The sequence below is a fragment of the Phascolarctos cinereus genome, unplaced genomic scaffold, assembly GCF_003287225.1.
Source record: "Phascolarctos cinereus isolate Bilbo 61053 unplaced genomic scaffold, phaCin_HiC Scaffold_4;HRSCAF=312, whole genome shotgun sequence".
Classification (NCBI taxonomy): domain Eukaryota; kingdom Metazoa; phylum Chordata; class Mammalia; order Diprotodontia; family Phascolarctidae; genus Phascolarctos; species Phascolarctos cinereus.
Window position 1 is genome coordinate 581903310 of NW_027555847.1, and position 22675 is coordinate 581925984.

The 22675-nt window shown below is 37.2% G+C and overlaps 1 protein-coding gene across 1 annotated transcript in view; it reads left to right on the forward strand.

Annotated features, from left to right (window-relative positions):
* The window catches only part of NECAB1 (N-terminal EF-hand calcium binding protein 1), a 216394-nt gene that overhangs the window by 106679 nt on the left and 87040 nt on the right, over positions 1-22675 (forward strand). The window contains exon 5 of the mRNA XM_020972864.2: positions 14431-14528. Within this exon, the coding sequence (XP_020828523.1) occupies positions 14431-14528 (98 nt within the window). The remainder of the gene's footprint in view (positions 1-14430; positions 14529-22675) is intronic.

Sequence of the window (22675 nt, forward strand, 5' to 3'; positions counted from 1 at the left end):
ATAAAAGGACATATAACTTTAATATTTATGATCACACTATAAAAAATTAGAAGAAAAACGAATCATATAAACCTCACAGTTATGGGTAGTAGGCATATTCTTAACCAAACAGTTGATAGAGGTAATTACAAAAGATAAGCTAGATAACTTTGATTACATGAAACTGAAAAGCTTCTGCACAGACAAAATTAATGCAACTATTATAAGAAGGGAATTGATGGGATGGAAAAAATCTTTATATCAAATTTCTCTGATAAGAGTTAGACATTCAAGATACATAAACAATAAATATATTTGTGTATATACATATATATGACTAATGCCATTCCCCAATAGATAAGTGATCAAATGATGTAAACAAACTGTTTTCAAATGAAGAATTGAAAAATATCCATAACCACACAAAAGGATGCTTTAAAATAGTAATAATGAGAAAAAATGCAAAACAAACCAACCCTGAGGGTAATAAGCCTCACACCCTACAAATTAGTAAAGATTACAGAAAATGGCAATAGTCAACATTGGAGGGATTGTGGAATGATAGACACACTAACACATTGTTAGTGGAGCTGTAAAATGGTACAATAATTTTGGAAAGAAATTTGGGATGATGCAAATAAGGTAACCATAATATCTATATGCTTATGCCTCAAGGAATCTATAAATAAGAAGAAAGTCCCCATAAAATCCAAAACTTTTACAGCAACATTTTTTGTGGTAGCAAAGAATTGGAAACAAAGTAGACATCTATCTACTAGGGAAAGGCTAAACAAATTGTGATACATAAATGTAATGGAATATTCCTATGCTATAAGAAATTATGTGTGTGGTGGATACAGAGAAACATGGAAAGATTTATATGAACTGATACAATACTGTAATAAGCAGAGCCAAAAAAACAATATACGCAATATAAATGGAAAGAACAACCACACACCAAAAAATCAAAAGTGAATGTAAAAAATTGTAAAGATCAAGAATGACTTGAATGAAGAGATATGAGAACACAGCCTCAATGTACCCTTTTGTAGAGGTAGGAGGTCCACAGGTGTCAGGGGGAAGGATACTTGGGATAACTATGATGATGTGAGAAACAGGAGACATCAATAAGAACTTATTAAAAATAAAGAAAAAGAACACTATGAACAGCTGCAAGAATGCAATAATCATTTCTTTTTGCTATAATTTTTACTAAAATACATATTTTGGTGACTTATTGTTGAAAAGGTTAGGATGTTGTTAATTTGCTCATAGGAAAACAATTGTTACTGCAATTAGAACATTACTTTCACAAGAGGAAATTCTCAATCAGTTTCAACAGACTGTTAGTATTTAATGCAACTTCATTATCTTCTGCTCTTAATGTGTTTTGTAAAACATTGAATGCAACAGGCTCTCTTCAAGTTAATAGTATCACGGATTTCAAACTTGAAGGCGCCATCAGAGGTTATCTGGTCTAATTCTACTATCATGTGGCATATGAAGAAACTGAGGCATCATGTTGCAGTGGAAAGAGTACTGGACTTGAGAAGCTCTGGTTTCCATTTCCAACTCTGCCCCTTACTACCTGTATATCCTTGGGCAAATTATTTAACCTCTTGACTGGTGCATCCTCACAAATGAAATAAGAAGGCTGAATAAGATGACAAGTAAGGTTACTTCCAATTCTAAATCTATGTTCTTATAGTCCGTCAGTTTTACTGATAAAGTAACTGGGATGACAGGAGGCAGGGGAAAGAGCCCAGGATTTGGAACTGGAAGGCTGAAGTGCTTCTACCTATATGATCTTTGGGAAATTGCTGTCTTTGTGGATTTTAATTCTCATCTGTAAAATGAAGAGATTGAATTGGATAAGGATTGAGTCCTTCATTAAAATGTAAAAGTGTCATTTCCCTCTACCTGTCCAATAAGACTAGGATTTTAGCTGCCATTTTTAAAACAAATGACTCATTGGTCATAGTTAAATTTTTGTACAAATATACTCACTGTGGCCTAACCAATGTGTACTGTCTTCATCTTTTTGGTGAAACTACACTCAAAGAGTATACTTGTAGAAGGGGAATAGTTAGGAGACTGAGAGTTTGATGATATTAAAGATTAATTTGATATTCTCTGAATATCAATTCTACATAATACTTTTCTGTTGTTCATTGTTGTTTAGTCATTTTTCAGTCATGTCTGACTCTTCATGACTCCTTTTGGGGTTTTCTTGGCAGAGGTACTGGGGTGGTTTGCCATTTCCTTTTCCAGCTCACTTTATAGATGAGGAAACTGAGGCAAACAAGGTTAAGTGACTTGCTCAGGGTCATACAGCTAGTGAATGTCTAAGGTCAGTTTTGAACTCATGAAGTTGTCATCTTCACTTTAGCCTGGCCCTCTATCCACTGTGCCACTTACCTGCCCATAATTTTTTTGAGCCTGCTTTAAATACTGTATCATTCCAAATATAAATCATCCCTAAATATGAACTGTCTCACTAAAACAAATGTTTATGTGAAGAAATAATAACTACATATATGTTAACTGGAAAAATAGCATCACTATAGGTCTCATTTAAATCCATATTTGGGGAAAACAATATAGATGATATTCTAATCAATATAGTGATTGTAATAGCTGGCACAATCAAAATTGTGATGAAGACGGGTATTTGAAGCTTTGTCCCAGGGTGTCTGGAAAGCTAGGTGGCACAATTTAGAGCACTGGGCTTGGAATAAGGAATACTCATCTTCATGAATTCTATTTTGACTTCAGACACTTAGTAGCATTGTGACCCTGGGCATGTCACAATTCTGTTTGCCTCAATTTCCTCATCTGTAAAATGAGCTGGAGAAGGAAATGACAAACCACCCCTTTATCTTTGCCAAGAAAACCCCAAATGGGGTCATGAAGAGTTGGGCACAATAACTAGGGATGTTCACCTCTAGGGGGCGGCTTCCTGTGCTTTGGACCTCTGACATGTACCACATAGCGCTAGATCCAAGGGTCCTGCCCCTCTCTTGGGATCCATCTTCCTCCAATGACACTAACCCCAGTTTGCCACTTCTACATCTTCCCCCTCTGTATTCTTCATGGTCATCAACCAGCCCATGCAAATCGCGGACAGATTTGCACATAATCAGAGTGGACCATCCTCTGCCCACACATTGCCTCTGGCTCAATTGAATATGCCTCAGGCACCATAATTCCCAGTTATGTCTCTGAGTACAACTAGAGATGAGTTCCTCTGAGACTCCCTATTTGAAGCCATGGGCATTTCCCTAAGATAGTAGCATCATTTCTAGTACATTTTTCTTTTGTCCCTTACTCCTCAAATCCCATCTGTAGTACTTGAATATCATTTTTTCAAGTTCATTAAACTACTACTGTGGTTAAACTGCAATAACAAATATAACATAGAATTCCAAACAGCAGCATTCCAAAACAGTGAATCTCAGAACATTAATTCTGCATAAGAATGTCAATAAAAGACTTAGGATTTCTTCTATTCTTTCTTTCTCTTTACAATATCTATTCACTGTTAGCCTGAATGAAAATAAAAACATGAATACAGATTTGAGTGAAAAATATGTTTATGAAGAAATAGCTCATGGTTACTGATTAATACATAAGGATAGAGAAATCCATGTCTTACTATTCATCCTTTGTTATTTATTCTTAAATTAAATATAAAAATAAATTTCAGCAAGGCATAAATAAGACATATAGACCATTTCCCCCACTCATTATGTTTAATGTGAATCATCATGAAGCCCATATGTAATGAGGATGGATGACTGGTCTCTTCCAATGTCCCCACAATGTGAATGTATACCTATGCACATGTATACAAACATATATGTATACACATGTATACACATATACATATATGTGTACAGATATGTACATCTTGCTATATATATGGGGTTTGTAGACAAGATGGAATATAAACACCCTCCAACACATATTTTGGGGCTTCATACTTCTCACCTAGCTGTGTGAAACACCCCATTTCTCTAAGTTTGTACCTGTTCTCATGCTACTAGGTCTAAGTTCTCAGAGATAAACTACTAGTAGACATTTATACTGAAATTTTCTTCGAGTACTGGGGTAACCTTGTTGAGGGGAAATATACTTCCCTTACCACTCTAGCCCGTTAGCCCCCAACCAGTGTTTTCTGTCTATACAACCAGCATAAAGCAAAAGGACTACAGATACATCTATTTTAAATAAGATGCATGAATAATAAATCCTCTTGACTTATACTTTAAAAGTCACAGTCCTCCAAATTTCTCCTAAAATATTGATAATCTTTTTTCAATTAACACTTCAGTTTCCAAATGTTCATATGATTTTTCCAATTCCTTAGTTTTTTACCTTCTTAAGTCATATACACATAGCATAATGTAATATATAATATATGATATGTCATTCCACATATAATATTTATATGAAGATTAGCTGAAGTTCCATCATCCTTTCCAGCTCTGTAGTCCTCAACTTTCTTCATATTTACATTTCTCTAGATTTTAATAAATAAAAGATCTTTCTCAGCCTCTTTATAACATTACATTTTCCCCACACCAATGAGGAATTATTCCACATTTTTGCAAAAGAGTTTCAAGTCCTCAAATTCACACCACAGATCATTTTCTCTCCAAAACTGTCCATGATCCCTTTCGAAAACTGTGTTTCTTCACATGCATATTTTAAAAGTTTATATTAAAAACAAACCTCTTTTTTTAAACAAACCTCTTTGTAAAAACTCATATTAGGCATCAAAATATTCATCCATAACAAAGGCTATGTCCCACAGTTTTTGACAAATAATGCAAAATTCTTCCTTTACACAAAAGCATTTTTTATGCCCTGGTTATTTGCTGCTTCTTATAAAAAGGACATCAAAGATAATCTACCTTACTTTCATTCATTCATTCAGTTAGCATTTAAGAATCTACTAAGTAAAAGGCACAATGCTAGAAGCTAGGGAGACTAAGACAAAAACAAAATGGTCTCTGCCCTCAAGGAGCTTACTTTCTCCTGTTATAAACACATTAACACAGTTAAATCAATACAAAATAAATGGGAAATAATTTTGGTTAATGAGGGAAAGAGGTTAATGAGGGCAATTAGGGAGCTCAGAAAAGGCCTTTTATAGAAAGTAGTACTTGAGCTAAGCCTTGAATGAAGTTATGGGGAATCCTGTCTTACTTTTTTGCCCTTTTCCTTTCCCCTATGTTATCTAGTTAAATATACAGGATGATTATGGCCTGTGTCTGTCATCTTGTAGGAAGTGAAGTGGATAATTGAGGAAATTAACCAAATAATTCAGGGGAAAAGGGAGGGGAAGGCCTTTTGCTTTGTACATATTTCCTTGGCTTTGATTATCAATTCAGTTGCCAGTTTTCCACTTGCCTTTGGTTAACAGCTTTGTGCAAGGTATTGGGGGTTGGGAGTGATGAAAAGGAAATTTTAAATGTTGGTTTATTCTGGCTTTGCTACCTACTTTTTGAATTGCCATTTGTGAAACAATATATTACCCTCTGCCTATTTAGAGACTTCATATTTTTAAGGTATCATCTTCCTTTTGACTTTAATCTTTTCTTTCAAAAAAAATTTTTATGTTTTTTCCCCATAATCATGGTAAATCAAGTAACCACACCCATATCTCAACATCTTCAGTGTTTTTAGAAAGCTTTTAAAATCTCCGCCCAGGATTTCATCTGTGATTTTATTAGTACTATGCCTGGAATGCTTGGTCTTTCTGAAGGTTATTGCAATTTTTTTTTTATTCCAGTAATACTGGAATTCATGTTTTATGTTCTTCCTCTCAGTACAAGAATATGAATCTTAATCAATCACTAGAATTATAATGTGGTCCTTTTTCACTTTGTAGGTTTTGTGTATTCTGACTGAAATCAAACACTGAAGATTTTTGTTTTATTTGTTTTAGCTGAGGAAGGCCACTGTGACTTCTTCAGTTTTGTGGACTCTTTGTATGGATATGGCAACTTGGAGTTTTAGAGTTGCTTGGAGAATCAGTGATTTGCCCAGGATCATACAATATATCAGAGGCAGAATCTAAACCTAAGACTGATGTTAAGGTAGGCACCACTAGGACAGGTTATTATTCACTATTATATTCACTAAAATAAAATATCGTGATCATCAATAAGCCCAAAGATGTGGGTCCACATGTAAGGAATCCTCATTCATGCAATAGAAATTGTCAGTCATGGATCTCCTGATCACATGTACTTTTTTAAAGTTTTATTGATTTGTTTTTCTATTGCAAATATTTACAGATTATTCCCATTCCGTGAGAGTAAACATAACAAAGTAAAGTAATTAAATAAAACAAATAGTACAGTGACCTCATCTGAAAGTGTCTGAAATATTCCACGTCTGTATCACCCCCAACTATTAAAAAAAAAATCAACAGAAATATGTTTTCTTCTCCTCCCATCCCCACCTTATTGGAAAAAACAAAGAAAAGAAAAATGGATTTCTGGTAACAAATATGTATAATTAAGCAAAACAAATTCTCTCAATATTATGTCTTATTCTGCACACTAAATTCATCACCTTTCTATAATGGGTAGCGTGTTTCATCATCAGTCCTCTAGAATCATGACTGGTCATTTCACTGATCATAGTTCTCCCAGATTTCAAAGCTGTTTGCTTTTCCAGTGTTGTATAAATTGTCCTCTCGATTCTTCATGTACTTTTGAGAGAAGCCAATTGAATATATAATCTCTAAATATTTTTTCTGTTGCTTTTACTTTTCATTTTAAATTAATTTTTCTACTATTATGAAAGCCTATTTTATGTTTGATGACTCTTTCCCACTTGATATTCTCCGTTGCTAACAAGATGTTAATTTTTCACATCTACATTCTTGGGGCTGGAAATCTCAGGGTCTGCTGAGAGTCAGTTGGTCTCAGGATTAATTTCCGCCACCGTATTTTGACCCTGAAGCGCTGGTAGGCTTTGCAAAGCTGAGCTGATTTTGCTTTGTATTCATGCCGTCTCTGCTTCCTGTTGCAAATCTAAAGGGAGCAGGATGATTGCTTTGCTGCCTCTAACCAGCTTTTAAATGTTTTCATAACCTCTCTCTTTTACACTACACCCTCTTTCAAGCCTTGCTCCTGGTAGCTAAGTATTTTGAGGTATTTATAGATTTCTGGAAGATAATTGTAATGAAACTTCATGTGACTGGATTCTGATCTGAGAGCATAACAAGAAGAAAGCTTTGTGAGCAGTATCAAATATATTTAATCATACAACTTCTGTACTTCCTGACTGCCTATTGTATATTAAACTAAAAAATTCTAAATTGAGTTTAAATATTATCTCTGAAAATTGAGGGTGTAGGAACCAGAGGCTAGTATGACTAATGGGTTTATGGTCAATCAATCAATCAATAAACACATAGTAAGTGCCCATTATGTGCCAGGCACTCTATTAAGCACTGGAGATACAAAAAAAAAAAACAGGCAAAAGACAGTCCCTGCCCTCAAGGAGCTTACAATATAAGGGGGCCAGGTTACCAAGGGCTGGAATATATCCCAGAAAGTTGAGTCAGACATTATAATAGCTCCTGCTTGTATTACTAGATACTGGAGCAGTTTCTGGGGTCCCTCGGCATGCCGTAAGGAGGTGGGTTTGACTTAACACATGGCCTGCCTTAGCATTGAGTGGGAAGGGAAGAGGGTAGAAGATGATCCAAGGAGGATCTCATAAATCCAGAAGACACAGGAGATGTTATAATTCCAATATCTCCTCTCCCCCCGCCCCACAAAATTAACTAAATAAATAAATAAATAAATTACAGTAAGTTCTGGGGATATCCTAGAGGGTTTAGAAAATTTTAGAATAACCTTGAGCCAAACAGTTCTCTGTGAGATGCTGACCTTTTAGCTTTTTAAGTAAGAGTTAAGTATATGGGCTTGGTGACAGCATTTTCAGCTGTGACTTTTTAAATTGTTCCTTATTCTTTTGTTATTGTCTGGCAAAGTGCTTGGCACACACTTTGAATATATTCATTGTTAAGCTTTGGTGGTTTGTGGCTCAAATGCCAACTTCCACCCAAAGGACAGGCAAGCCAGCCTTGCTGACACAACAAGGCAGCCGGAGGGAGACACAGCAGGCAGTATGTGCCAGGGAAGTCAAACGAACAACAACATTTTGAGTCCATCTTCCCTCAGATCCAGAGGGTAACAGCCAAGGACTCTAAACCGAAGAGTCTTGGAAATAGCAGCGCTCCAACAAAACCATCAGACCTATTTCCAACCCAGTCCCTAAAGTCATCATGGAAGGGAGCAGTCATTGTGGAGGAAGAGTTCATTTTCCTAATCACCACAAGCAATAATTGCTGACCAATGGCCACAAATAGGCAGTCTTAGAAATAGCAGCATTCCCCAACTTACTAATCTTGCTTCCAGCCCAGGCCTCATAGGTAGCAATACAGGGAAGCAACTTCTTTGGAGAAGGGGCCAGTCATCCTCACCAAATGCCACCCAGAGGGTAGGCAAGCCAGCCTAGCTGAAGCAGCAGGGCATGCTGATGGACAGGCAGGGGGTAGCAAATGCCAGGCAAGATGAACCATTACCACCACCACCTTGACTACCATTTCTCCTTAGACCCTGATGTAGACAGCCAGGACCTTGCACGGAGAGGTTTGGGATAAGCATTGCTTCCAGCCCAGTGCCCCCAACCATCATCCTGGGAAACAATCAATATGTAGATGAAGCCTGGAAAATGTTCTTACAGGTTATACAACCACAGCTTCTGAAGTGCCAGAAAAGAAAGTTCTTGTCACCAAAGACCTTAGTACTATCAAAAGATTCATTATTAGAAACTGATACGACTTTAACAGCGGTAATGACACAAAAAAGAAACATTACCATCAGCTTTGCCATTGCATTGTCAGGACCGGGTTACTTTTCCACCTGACTTCTGGATAAAACCTTCCATATGCGATATCTTCCCCATTAGAATATGAGCTTATTGAGAGCATTTTCAATTTGCTTTTCAATTTGTATTCCCAGTCTTAGCATAGTACTTTACCAGTCATGAACTTTATGTCAATTAGCTACTTCTATTTTTATTACATTTTCCTTTGAGCTTTGAGGCATGTCCCCATGGAGACTTCTATCTCAGCACCTGCTACAATAACCCACACAATTTTCCACTTTACCTGCTATGAGGTTAAGGTACTACATTCCAGTAAACTGTATGCTTCCTTAGAGATGACAGCGATCATAAAGCAATGTGTTGATTCCTATCCAGGGAAAAAAAGATACAGCAAGCCAATAAATTTTAGTCACTTCATCATGTTTTCGTATAGATATCACATACTAGACATTTACACACAGAGACTCAAGTACAGTCTTGCAGATAGAAGATCTTGGTTAAAGTCCTGGCTTTGATATTACAGTTATGTAAAGTTAAGCAAGTCACTACCTCTCTGAACTTGTTAACTCATTTGTGAAATGCAGATAATGATGCCATACTTGCTTCACAGTTTGTGGCAAGGAAAGCTCTTTGGAATCCTTATTGTATATCATCTAACGTCTTTGAAGAGAGTAGCTGACTGAGAATTAGGAAACTCGGGTCCTAGTCTAAGATTTAATTTGGCAAACATTTATCACATGCCTAATATATGCGAGACACTATGCTAGTATCTGTGGTTACAAGGAAAAAAGTAAAAATTTTTTCCTGACCTCGAGGGGTTTGCATTCTATTGGGAAGCTGGGATACAATATGCAGAGAGAAAGGTCGATGTGAAAGAGAGCACTAAACACTACCAATGTAGGTTGGCACCTTCTTTGCAACTTACAGTGGTATTAACCACCAAGGGAAATTAAAAAAAGGCTTTCCAGAGGAGATGATGCCTGAACTGAGTTTTGAAGGAGGCTGAAGCATCTAAGAAGCAGGAGTGATGGAGCAGTGCTTTTCAGGGATAGAAACTAGTCTATGGCAAAGGGAAGGCATACGACAGCAAGCAGACCAGATCGTCTGGAGTGCAGAGTACAGGAAAGAAAATGATGGGAGATAAATCTGGAAAAGCAGCCTGAGCCATAATGTGTCTAATGGCAGCCATCTCTAGGATAAGAATGGGGGAGGGGGGAGAGGGAGGAGAAGGGAAGAAAAAAAAGGAAAAAAAGAAATTTACGTGATAATTTCATTGTATATTTGAAAGGAATAGCAAGTTGTGCATAGTAGATTTGCAGTTTCATGTGCAATTATCTTTTTTTAATTGTAGTATGTTATAGAAATGTTTGTTTTATTTCATAAATTAAAAATAAAATAAATTTAAAAAAATTCAGAAGTGAAGGGCTTTAAATGCCAGGCTGAAGAGTTTTTATTTTATCTCAGAGTGACTATGGAGCCCCTCCAGGGGCTTGATATCTCCTACCATGGAAGCCCTCCGGGAATTTTTATATCTGCCATTAGAAAGCTGTGTGACCTTGGCAAATGCATTAAACTACTTTGGCCCTCAACTTACATACAAAATGAGGTGATGGGTTAGGTGATGTGTGAGGTCACTTGCAGGTCTAAAATTTTGTGATTCTGTGAGTTTATACAGCATAGACAAAGCTGAGCACCCTAGTTACAGACCCTTAAATTTGAAAGGATCTTAGACTAGATTTCATTTGACCTGACCTCTCAACCAATGTAATCCTCTCCTCTGAAAACTCCTGGCAGGTAATCATCTGGTTAGCAAACACTTACAACGATAGGGACCATACTCCGTCATGAAGTAGCCCAGTACGTTGTGGAACAATTCTAATTATTAGGAAGTCGCTTCATATATTGAGCTTAAATCTGTCTCCTTTATAACTTCCACCGACAGTTTCTAATTATACCATTTAGTTTACGAGGAATATAAGCTACATTCTTTTTCAAATAGATAGATAAATAAGTAGTTGATAGATAGATGGATAGATGGGTGGATGATAGGTAGATACATACATACATTGAGATACGTAGATTGATAGTTATATATTTTACACATACATAGATATGGATAGAGATAGATCAATATGATAGATAGTAGCTATATGGTAGATACATATGTAGAGATACTTAGATCAATGGTTACATATATCATACATACATAGATATATAGATTTATGTGTGTGTGTGTGTGTGTGTGTATATATATATATTATATATATATATATATATATATATATAAAATAGATACACATAGAGTGAGAGAACATTAACTAATTGTTTGTCAGGTCAAGTTCCAAGCTCTTGGGATACAGATAAAAGCAAGCCAGACCTAGACAGTCCCTGCCATCAAGGAACACACATCTATAGGGGTACTGAAAGGGGATACTGCAGAAACCTGTTAAATAGGTGCCTGGGAAATGGCATGGAGGTAGGTCCAGTTCCCTAGAACATAAACCCAAAGGCCTCTTTTCACAGCTAGGGGACCCAGGGAGCAAAGTCAGAGGCTTTGGCGAGAGAGAAACAAAGATGATGCCCAGAGAGTAAGTGACATAGTGTGAAGAGGGCAGGAAGTAATTTGTCAGGCCTGATTTTTAGAAAGATAAATTCACCTAACAGAACTAGAGATACAGAGGTTGGGTCTAAGGTGTTTCATCTGACAGCTCTTCAGTTATATGAAATCAGCCAGCCAGGTCTTTGTTTCTTTACCTGTTCCTTGTATGATACCATTTCTAGAACTTTCTCCATCCTAATAACTCCTCCTCTGAAGGTGTTCCAGTTTGTCATTCACCACCTTAAAATATGATGTCCTGGACTATACTCTAGCTGTGGTACAGCTAGGAGAGAACATGGTAAGACTGTCACCTCCCTTGATCTGGATACAAGGTTTCTGTTAATGTAGCCAAATTCACATAACTTATTTTTGACAACTTCGCCACATTGTTGCATTGCTCATATTGAACAAAACTTCTCACTCTTTTTCGCATGTTTAGCTAGGTCTCCCCACTCTATACTTGTCCTTTTTAAAAAAAAATTAACAAGTATTTCTTTTCTCTCACACACTCTGCCCTCAATTTAAAACAAAACCTTCATAACAAATTTGTACAGTCAAACAAAACAAATTCCCACATTGGCCACGTCCAAAAACCTATGTCAGGGGGAGCTAGGTGGTGCTGTGGATAGAGTACTGGCCCTGAAGTCAAGAGGACCTGAGTTCAAATCCGGCCTCAGACCAAATACTTGACACTTACTAGCTTATGTGACCCTGGGCAAGTCACTTAATCCCAATTGCCTAAAAAAAAAACCAACCAAAAAACCCCCCTATGTCTCATTTTGTATCTTGAACCCATCACCTATTTGTCAAGAGTAGCATTCTTTATCATTAGTTCTCTGGAATCTTGGTTGGTCATTGCAGTGATCAGAGTCTTTAAAAGTTGTCTTCACAATGTTATTGTCATTGAATAAATTATTCTCCGCTCACTTCATTCAATATCACTTTATACAAATCATCCCAAGTTTCTCAGAAACTATCCCTTTCATATTTTTTTATAGCACAACAATATTTCATTACATGGGCAGTTAGGTGGCACAGTGCTCTGGGCTTGGAATCAGGAAGACTCATCTTCATGAGTTCAAATCTGGCCTGACATACTTAGTTGTGTGGTACTGGGCAAGTCACTTAACTGGGTTTTCCTCAGTTCCTCATTTGTAAAAGGAGCTTCAGAAGGAAATGACAACGGCATCTTCACCAAGAAAACCCCAAATGGGGTCACAAAGACTCAGACACAACTGAAATGACTGAACAACAACAAAATTTCTTTACATCCACATGTAATAATTTATTCTTCCATGCTCCAGCTGAGGGGCACCCCCTTAGTTTCCAGTTATTTTCTGATATAAAAAGAGTTACAACTCTTTTTATGCAAATGGATCCTTTTTCTCTTTCTTTTACCTCTTTGGGGTATAGGCCTAGTCGTGGCACCATTGGGACAAATGGTCCTTAAAATGTAGATTCAAGACTTTATAAGACTTTCCTATCCAATCATTATCTTATTACTTTTGGCCTATCCACCCACTCTTTTGGGATTCTTTTAAATCTATCAATATATTATTAGCAGTTCCTCCCAAGTTCATGTCATCTACAGATTTAATAAATATGCCTTCTATTTCATTATCAAAGTTATTGATGAAAGATTTAACAAAACAGGGTAAAATGTGGGGCCTGTGACACACCAGTGAGGATTCCTTCAAGACTGATACCATAATAGTTTGTGTTTGGTTTTTGGAAGTCAGTAGGGGTTAAATGACTTACCAGGGTCACACAGCTGGTAAGTGACTGAGGCCAGATTTGAACTCAGTCCTCCTGACTCCAGTGCTCTATCCATATCTCGCTGCCCCCTTAATAGTTTTTTAGTGTCATTGCTGAGGTGTGATCATCTTTGGAGGGAATACCAATAATGATGAGATTTAATCTATTTAATCCATTTGAATATTTGAGTAAACATAATTTAAAATGTTTCTATCCAATGGTGCAAGACAAGTGAAGATTAGGAGGGAAAACAGGAAGATGAAGTATTGCAGTAGGGACAGTGGCCACTAATAGTACATTAATAAACTCCTATTTATAATAACATCATTAACAATAAGATGATGGTGATGGTGATGATGATGACGATGATGATGATGATGATGACAAGAGGCAGTATGGCATAATGAATAGAGAGCTGGTCTCAATGTCTGGAAGACCTAGGTCCAAATCCTGCCTCTGACACTGTCTGTATGGCTCTGGGCATATAGCTTAAACTCTCAGTGTTCTAGGCATCTCTGTAGGGTTGTCACTACAAGTTACAAAGGAGGCACCAGCCTGCATTAGAAGAAATTTAGTTTCCTCGCCTGGGAATTCCTTGCACCAAAGAAATCACAGGACCAATCCCTTTCCCTATTAATAATGATAGATGATATTTCTATAGGGCTTTATAGTTTATACATTGTTCTAAATTATGTTGACTCATTTAATCTTCATGGCAATTCTAATATGGAGGGAAAGGAAAGAATTTAATAAGCATCTGCTATATACTAAACACTGTTCTAAGTACTTTACAAATATTATCTCATTTGATACTCACAAAAACCCTGGGAGGCTATTATTATCCCCATTTTACACTTGAAGAAACTAACAGATTGAGGGTAAGTGATTTGCCCAGGGTCACACAGTTAATAAGTGTCTGAAACCAGATGTGAACTCATGTCTCCTTGCCTCCTAGCCCAGCTCTCTATCCACTGCACCACCCAGCTACCCCATCCCAATATCTTTCTTAGCTGAAGTAAGACAAATTGGCCTATCAGTGACTTATTCTCATTTGAAAACCCCTCTACTCATCAGTTATCATTGCCTTTTCAACTGTATTTGAGTTCTGGCTAGATGTGTACCACTGTACTTTCGTTCTTATAAAGTTAAAATACCTATTTGCATTTTTTTTCTACTTTCAGAATATTTTTCTCAGCACCTTGGAGAATATGAGAATGTCCTGGCAGCCCTAGAAGACCTAAATCTTTCCATCTTAAAGGCGATGGGCAAAACAAAGAAAGTAAGGGAAAAATTTTTTCATCTTCTATTAAATATTTGCTTCCCAAAGTTAATTTTAGTAGTACCTGTCTTAGTATTATCAAAGTTACTGTGATTCTTTTTTTAATTGCAAACATTTGATTAAGGGGGAATCCCTATTTTAAAAAAAATGAATCTATTATCTAAGCATTCATTACTACTATAACACTAAGTTTAGGTCTACACCTGGGATTCTTAGCCTTTTTTGTGTAATGGTCCTCTTTGACAGTCTAGTAAAACCTATGAACTTCTCAGAATTATGTTTTTAATGCATAAAATAAAACAAGATTACAAAGGAAACCTATTATATTGAAATGTGATTATTAAAGTATTAAAAACCAAGTTCAATGAGCAAGATTAAGAATCCCAGGTTCGCAGCATGACAAACACATTGTTGGGAAATAAACTGGTGCCTTCAGGAGAACCCTGTACTATATTACCCCCTGTACTAATCCTATCCTTATTTTCAACTGTGTTTCTAGCCCAAAACATGCATATTGGTGATTTTATCACTGTTGGATATAACTTGTTGATATACTTTTACTTGCTTGCCATATATTTGCTGATTGTGATACTGAATTCCCTTTATAGGATGTCTAACTATTATTCTGTCACACCCTTTAGTTTCAGGATTCAAACTGTGCCTTAGAAAAAGCTTTCCATGTGATTGCTAGAACATGCATAATAATCTAGGATTGCCTGTTAGGCAACATACATTGCCAAAGCATTCTACTGGGAAGCCCTCAATTTTTTGAATGCTATTCTCAATACTATCAAAGAGAGCTTGGGTCTATCAGAAATTCAGAAGCATTTGGAAAATGCCAACTGCTTCCTTGTCAAGATATAATTTGATATCAGTCATTGAATACATAGGAGAAAAAAAGAGACTTTCTTAAAAGCTCTTGAGTTAGTGCTCAACAACTGGCCATCTTTTGGGAATCTCTTTCCAAGTTAACATTGCCATCTTAAAGCTGTCATACCTAGGCTTCAAAAGAAACAGAAAACCCATTTCGTACTGATGTCACATGAATGGTATTAAATGTATCATATCTGTAACATATTTCAGTATATTCACAATATTATTTATGGGATGGCAGACTATAGAGCCTACTATAGACTTGACCCTGAAGTAATCTGCAACTGAAGAATGAATGTAAATAATACACTATTCAGTACTTTTCCATTATTTCTTGTGACATTGCCACTCAAGTCAAAGCAGATAGTTATTTCAGTAATAGCGACTATGTAAAAGACATTTAAATGAAGCTGTTGAAAAATGCAAAGTATTAACTCCTCTGAGTTTACTCTTGTTAAACAGTCTCAGAATGAATTGTTTGACCAGTCAACTGTACAGAATAGGACCAGTAGGAAAAGTTGTCATGTAGCAACTACTAGAGATAAATAGAATGATGTGTTTAAGAGCTACCTTGCAAATTAATTCTATCTTGCTTCAGAAGAGTCCTACAAATATTATAAAATGAACATTGTCTCCCAGAGGAAAACCAAGAAAGAAAATGGGGCAATTGGGTATATGTTAATGAGTATTTAATTTGACATAAAAATTGATCTTGTCCTAATGTGGCTATTAAATAGTGCATGAAATACAAAATCATAAATTATATCCTGCCTTGCCATTTTTTAATTTTTATGCAATTGGGGTTAAGTGACTTGCCCAGGGTCACACAGCTAGTAAATGTCAGTGTTTGGTCTGAGGCTGGATTTGAACTTAGGTCCTCCTGACTTCAGGGCCAGTGCTCTATCCACTGCAGCACCTAGCTGCTCCTTGTGTTGCCAGTTTTTAAAAAAGATCTGGGCTTGAATTTATGCCACCATTTTTAGTAGTCTCCAAACATCCCGAGACGCCATTTTGCTTCTCCCCTTACTTTGTCCCCTTTCTGTCTTTTCATTTCTCTCTTACTTCAGTCCACTCTGGTCCACTTGTGGAGTAGGATATGGGAGTAGTAGCTGGTGACTAGGAGGTAGGAAGTTGGTTAAAGCATTTTATTCCATTTCTACTCAGCCGCCATCCTCACTTTAGTGTAATATTTCCAGAAGGAAGAGTATATTGGTCTCCATGAAAAGGGAAAGACAATAAATAGTATCTGCATAAATTGTGAGCCAAATAGCATAATAGTTCCTGATACCTCCATATTTAAGTCAACATTTATAGTGAAAATCCTCTCCAATTTTTCCCTTTCCTTCACCATCTAGTCTTATTTAAGATACTTCTATACAGAAAGTTTGCAAGAAAATTGCATTTTCTGATTTGATAATGCAAAACCTATTATTTGATGACAGTGGTGGTAGCAGTAGAAGTGGGAATAACAACAGCTCTCGTTCTAAAATATTTGCAGGATTCTACGGAGACTTTGCCAGGTTCTTCCCTAGGATAAATTCCTCCTACAATAAATTCCTATGAATTTGAGGAGAAGGATTGCCTTTTGGCATCTACCACATCATCAATAAAAGAATGGGAAATCCTTTTTCTGTGAGAGGCAGCTAGAGAGCTGGACTAGGATTTAGCAAGGTATAGATTTGAATCCTGACTCTGATATTTACTAGCTGTGTGACCGCGGGCAAGTCATCCATGTCATCAAAGCCTCATTGTATTCATCTTTAAAGTGGGGATAAAAAGTTACTTCTACTACCTACCCCACAGCATTGTTGTGAGACTCAAATATGATAATGAGTTCAAAGCATTTTTAAAATGTCAGTTATTCTTGGCAAGAGCTACCCCATTCACTAAAGAAATCAATTATAGAATACAAATTAGTGCAAGGAAATTTCATTTTTTTAAAGAGAAAATGTCATATGTTTGACTTAACTTTAAAATTGGTAACAGGAATCATGTAACTTGATTCAAGAAATAACTGATGTGTTAACCTCATGTTATGGAAGGCAAAAGAAGAAAAGGTTGAGAGAAGAGGGGGAGAAAAAAGGTGGAGAGATGCAGAGAGGAAAGCTGGAGGAGGGAAGGGAAGAAAGCAGGAAGAGAGAAGAACAGCAGAGGAAATTGGAAAGAAAGAAAAAGGAAGAGAAGGGAAGGGAAGGGAAAAGGGAAGGGAAAGGAAGGGAAGGGGAGTACCTATGTAGAAAGTACTTTAAAGAAAAGATGAAAAAAAGACAAAGGAACTAAGAAGAAGTAAAAGTAGGCCAAGAGATAGAAACTGAAACTTAGTAAATTCTGAAGTGTAAACTTTAAGTAAACTATTCATCCTATCCTGTAACTCATTTGACCTATGCTAGGCCTGTGCTACCATGAATGAAGGGAGGAGGAAGAATATTGAGTTCAGGGAATGGAAGTAGTCAGTCCACTTTGACTGGAACATGGAGTCTGTGAAGGAGAGAAATACAAACCAGAAAGGGAAGAAAGAACAGACTGGGATGGGCTCCTTCCGTTACACCCACACTGCCCTCCTTTATATGGGAAAGTAAAAAGATGTAATCTGCTTACAAAAAAAAGTACCCCAAATCAAGTAATATTCTTTATGAGATACTATCATGGAACACTGCAAAATTCAAATTTAGATAATCCTGTCAATTGTTTTATTTTCTTATGAAGTCTTTTTTCTTTTTAATTTGCAATAATCATGATCAGTACAGAGTCAAGCAATCAATCATTCAATCAATAAGCATTTAGGAAGCACTTATTAAGTTCCAGGCATTGTGTCAGGTGCTAGGAATTCAAACTGAAAAATGGAATAGTCCCTGCCCTCACAGAGATTACATTCTATCATGGGAATACAGCTTTACATGTATACATGTATGGATACACACATATATACATGCATGTATATGTGTATGTATATACACCAATATAAGCGTAAACTATACACATATATAAGCAAAGAAAAGCTTATCGCTTTGCATGCTTATAGCGTAAGTATAGTGTGCATACTGCGTATGCATAAGCATCTACAAAATAAATTTAAGATCATTTAGAGGAAGGGCACTAGCAGCTGAGATCAGAAAAGGCTCTGTTTAGATTATTGAAAAAGACAATGGTCCACATGTCCTTACTGATCCTTAATGTCATAATGTCACTGTCCTTAATGATCATAAAATAGAAATGGAAGGGCCCTTAGAGGCCATTTAGTCCCACCGTTCTTTACAAGGAATAAAACTGAGGCTTGGAGACGAGAAACAACTTCTCTGAGGCCATCCCAATAGGAAGTAGCAGGAATAGTCATTGAACCCGGCTTCTGACCCCAAATCTTCTGATTTTCCCACTGTACCACAATACCTTGAATGGTATGTTCCTGCTCAAATAAAAGACAAAAATAAAAGAAGGGCCCTATTTTGCTACAACTAAAATAAAGATACTGTAAAAATCTCTCAAAACATTATAGATTTGATGTCCTTTTCATGCCGGTACAATGATGTCTCTTTTCTAAGAAAGGAGTTCAATATTTCTTTTTGAGAATATATCTGTGTGTGTACATGTAAGTATATGAATATTTGTATACACATCTATGTATATACATAAAAATAACTGTGATAGACCTTTTCTTGCTAGGAAGAACTGACAATGTTCGTACTTTGAAAAAATGAAATGAAAAGCAACCTATATTCTCTGTCAGATGGCTGTTCACCTGTTCACTTTGTCAGAAATAAGTGAAAATGGGTTTTATCTATTTGCCTTAAACTCTAAAAGATCACCAAGGTCAGATATATTCGCTTATAATTATGTCCTTCTCCTTTTTCCTCCTCCTGTGTTCTGGCCTTTTGCTGTATCTTCAAAAGCTAAATGCATTGTTCATCTTTAGCTTCTGAGGAGGAAAAAAAAAAGAAAGAAATTATCACAGATCCAATTTAACATGGACAGTTGGGAGTCCTGAAAGCATTCTGAATCTGATGTGGATGACTAGGAATTATAACCCCAACCCAATCACTGCATTACAAGATATTAAGCACATTAATTATGTTTCCATGTTTCCACAGTGAGGATAATCATGCTCATGGGCCTCACAAATGGATGTGTGGTCCCTTGTAATCTCCTGGCACATGCAAATTCTGATATAAAGGCTAAATTTGATTACATCTGGTATGTCATATAAATATAATGGTAGATCACTACATAATTTTTTTTTTTGGTTTTGGGGTTTCACTCTTAAACTAATGACACAAAAGCAACAGTATTCTGAATTTGACCAATTTCAGGCATTGCATTCATTCAGGTAACCAAAACTACTCAGATTTTCAGATCAATTATACATACCTCTAATGTAAATCTTTAAACTGTGCTCTAAAACCAGCAGCAAGTCCAGATCTCTGTGTGGCTATCTGCAAAAAGGTTATTGTGGAATTGAGGACCCAGGGGCTTGCCCAGAGGAAACTCCCAACAGATCCTTCAGTGGATTTTTGTTGTTGTCATTATAAAGAGGAATGGTGGATAGAGCTGAGACAGAGAACCAGCCTCAGAGTCAGGAAGAGCTGGGCTTTTTTAATCCTACCTCTGACAAACACTGACTATGTGCCCCCAGGACAAATACTTTAACCTCCCAGAGCTTCAAGCAGCTCTCCAGTGTTGTAGGCAGAAAGCAACTACAGATTTGCATGTAGGGGGAATTTCTGCACCTGGTGTTCCCTACATAGATGAAATGACAGGTCTGGTTTTAAAAAAAAGTCAAGTGAAATCAACAAGTATGTATTAAGTGTCTACTATGTGCCAGTTGGACAGTTGGTGGCGCAATTGTTAGAGTCCTGGGTCTGGAGTCAGGAAGACTCATCTTTACGAGTTCAAATCTGGCCTCAGACACTTACTAGCTGTGTGACTCTGGGCAAGTCACTTAACTCTGTTTGCCTCAGTTTCCTCATCTATAAAATGAGCTGAAGGAAATGACCAACTGCTCCAGTTTCTTTGCCAAGAAAACCCCAAATGGGATCACAAAGAGTTGGACATGACTGAAACAACTGGACAACAACAAAATGTGCCAGTCACCTTGCCAAGCACAGGGAATACAAAGAAATGCAAAAACAGCCCCTGTCCTCAGAGAGCTTACATTCTTATGGGGGGAGAAAGGATGCAAACACCTATGGAATGAAAAGTTACATATACAAGGTGAACTGCAGGTGGTCTCAGAGGGAACCACTAGCATTGAGGAGGACTGGGAAAAGATTCTTATAGCAGGTGGGATTTTAGCTGAGACTTGAAGGTGAAGAGAGAGAGAATTCCAGGCATGGGGGACAGCCAGTGAAAATGTTTAGAGTCGGGAAATGGATTAATTGTATGAGGAACAGCAAGGAGGCCAGAGTCACTAGATCATAGAGTACATGGAGAGGAAATAAGGTATGAGAAGACATGACATGAAAATTCTTACTAATATAAATAAGGAAGCAAAAACAGAGAAACAATTTGCTTAGCAAAACTGGAGACTGCAAAGTTGTCATTTGGGGAAAATATCACATAAAAAAAAAATCTCAGCTAAGCACTTTCCTATCAAAGTCAGAATGATACTAGGAATTATGTCACTGAAAATCCCTCTAATTTCCCTAAGACATATGAGTTTAAATGACAATGTGGGTAAAAGACAAAAATGGTTCACATCACAGCCAGGTACCATTTCCATGCTAAAAAGCACCAGTCGTCTTTGGGGAACTGTATAACATTCATTAGAAAGAATACATACACACATATATATATATGTCTCTGTGCATATATACACAATATGACATATACACACAAATACATGTATTTTCTATATTCTCGTTATATATGTACATTACCTTTATATATGTGTATATGTACATATTGTATGTATATATATACAAATAACAGACACATATATTTTGCTTTCAAGTAGGACCTACACTATCCCCTGACCAAAAAAGAGCAATAAGAAAACCACCATACCTGTTCTTCAGACTGATACTATTGCAATCACCCACCTAGGTAAAGCCAATCTATATGCTTGGGGGTTAGGGTAAGGAGAGTTGGGCAAGAGAGAGAAACAGGAGAGAGCTTTACCATGTAGATGTGGTCTTCCGCTTCCCGGAGCCAAGATGGCAGAGTGAAAACGTAGTCGTTCTCACCCTCCCCTATCAACCTCTGAAAATCCAGAAAATATCACCCTAGGAAAAAAAAAAACCCTGGAACAGCAGTGCAGCTGCCCAGCAAATGGGTCTCTCAGTGCCTCAGCAAAAATAAGGGAAGCAGCACTACAAAGGGCTCCAGGCAGATAAGCACCTTGCAGCATTCATCTGAAAGGAGCTGAAAAAAGCAACCTAAAGTCTTCCTAAAGCCCCAGCTTTGCTGATTCCAATCCAACACTAGGCAAGCTGTCAGAATCCTACAGCCTCCAACTGTAAAACAGGAAGAGATCCTGAAGCCCAGGTGGTAGAGCAGGCAAACACCAACACCTGGACCTCCCAGTGCCTCAGTGAGGGTGGGCGGAACTGGTGGAAACCAGCTCAGAAAACCACCAGGTGCCTTGGCACTCTACCACAAAGGAATCTCCCAGTGCATTAACAGAAATGAGGGAGGCAGCATTGCCAGGGGTCCCAGGCAGATAAACACCCTGCAGCACCCATCTAAAAGGAGCTAAAGAAAGCTAAAGGAAAGGAAAAGCAGGCAACCTAGAATTGCCTGTAAGTTTCAGCCTTGCTGATTCCAGCCTAACACAAGGTAAACTGCCAAAACCCTACAGCCTCCAATTGCCAGCATAAGAGGCCCCAACACGCAAAGCCAGTGACCAAGACCTAGGCTCCCAAAACAAGAAGCTTGGGTCAGTGCCCTCAGTTCCCCAGCAGGAGAGCTCAATCTCTTTAAAGGCCAGGGAATAAAGAAACCATGAGTAAAAAGAAACATACCATAGATTCATATTATGAGAAGAGTGAAGATCAAGACAGAAATTCTGAAGAGGACAACATTGTCAACAAACCCACATCTGCAACATCAAAAGGGAATATGAACTGGTCTGAAGCCCAAAAAGCCTTCTTAGAAGAGCTCAAGAAGGATTTTAAAAGTCTAATGAGAGAGGTAGAAGAGTCCTTAAAAAATACAATTGGCCAATTGGAAAAAAAGTACACTGAAGAAAACAATCCCTAAAAATACAATTGGCCAATTGAAGAAGGAAGTACAAAAACTAACAGAAGAAAACAATCTGTTAAAAACTAGAATTGGACAAATGG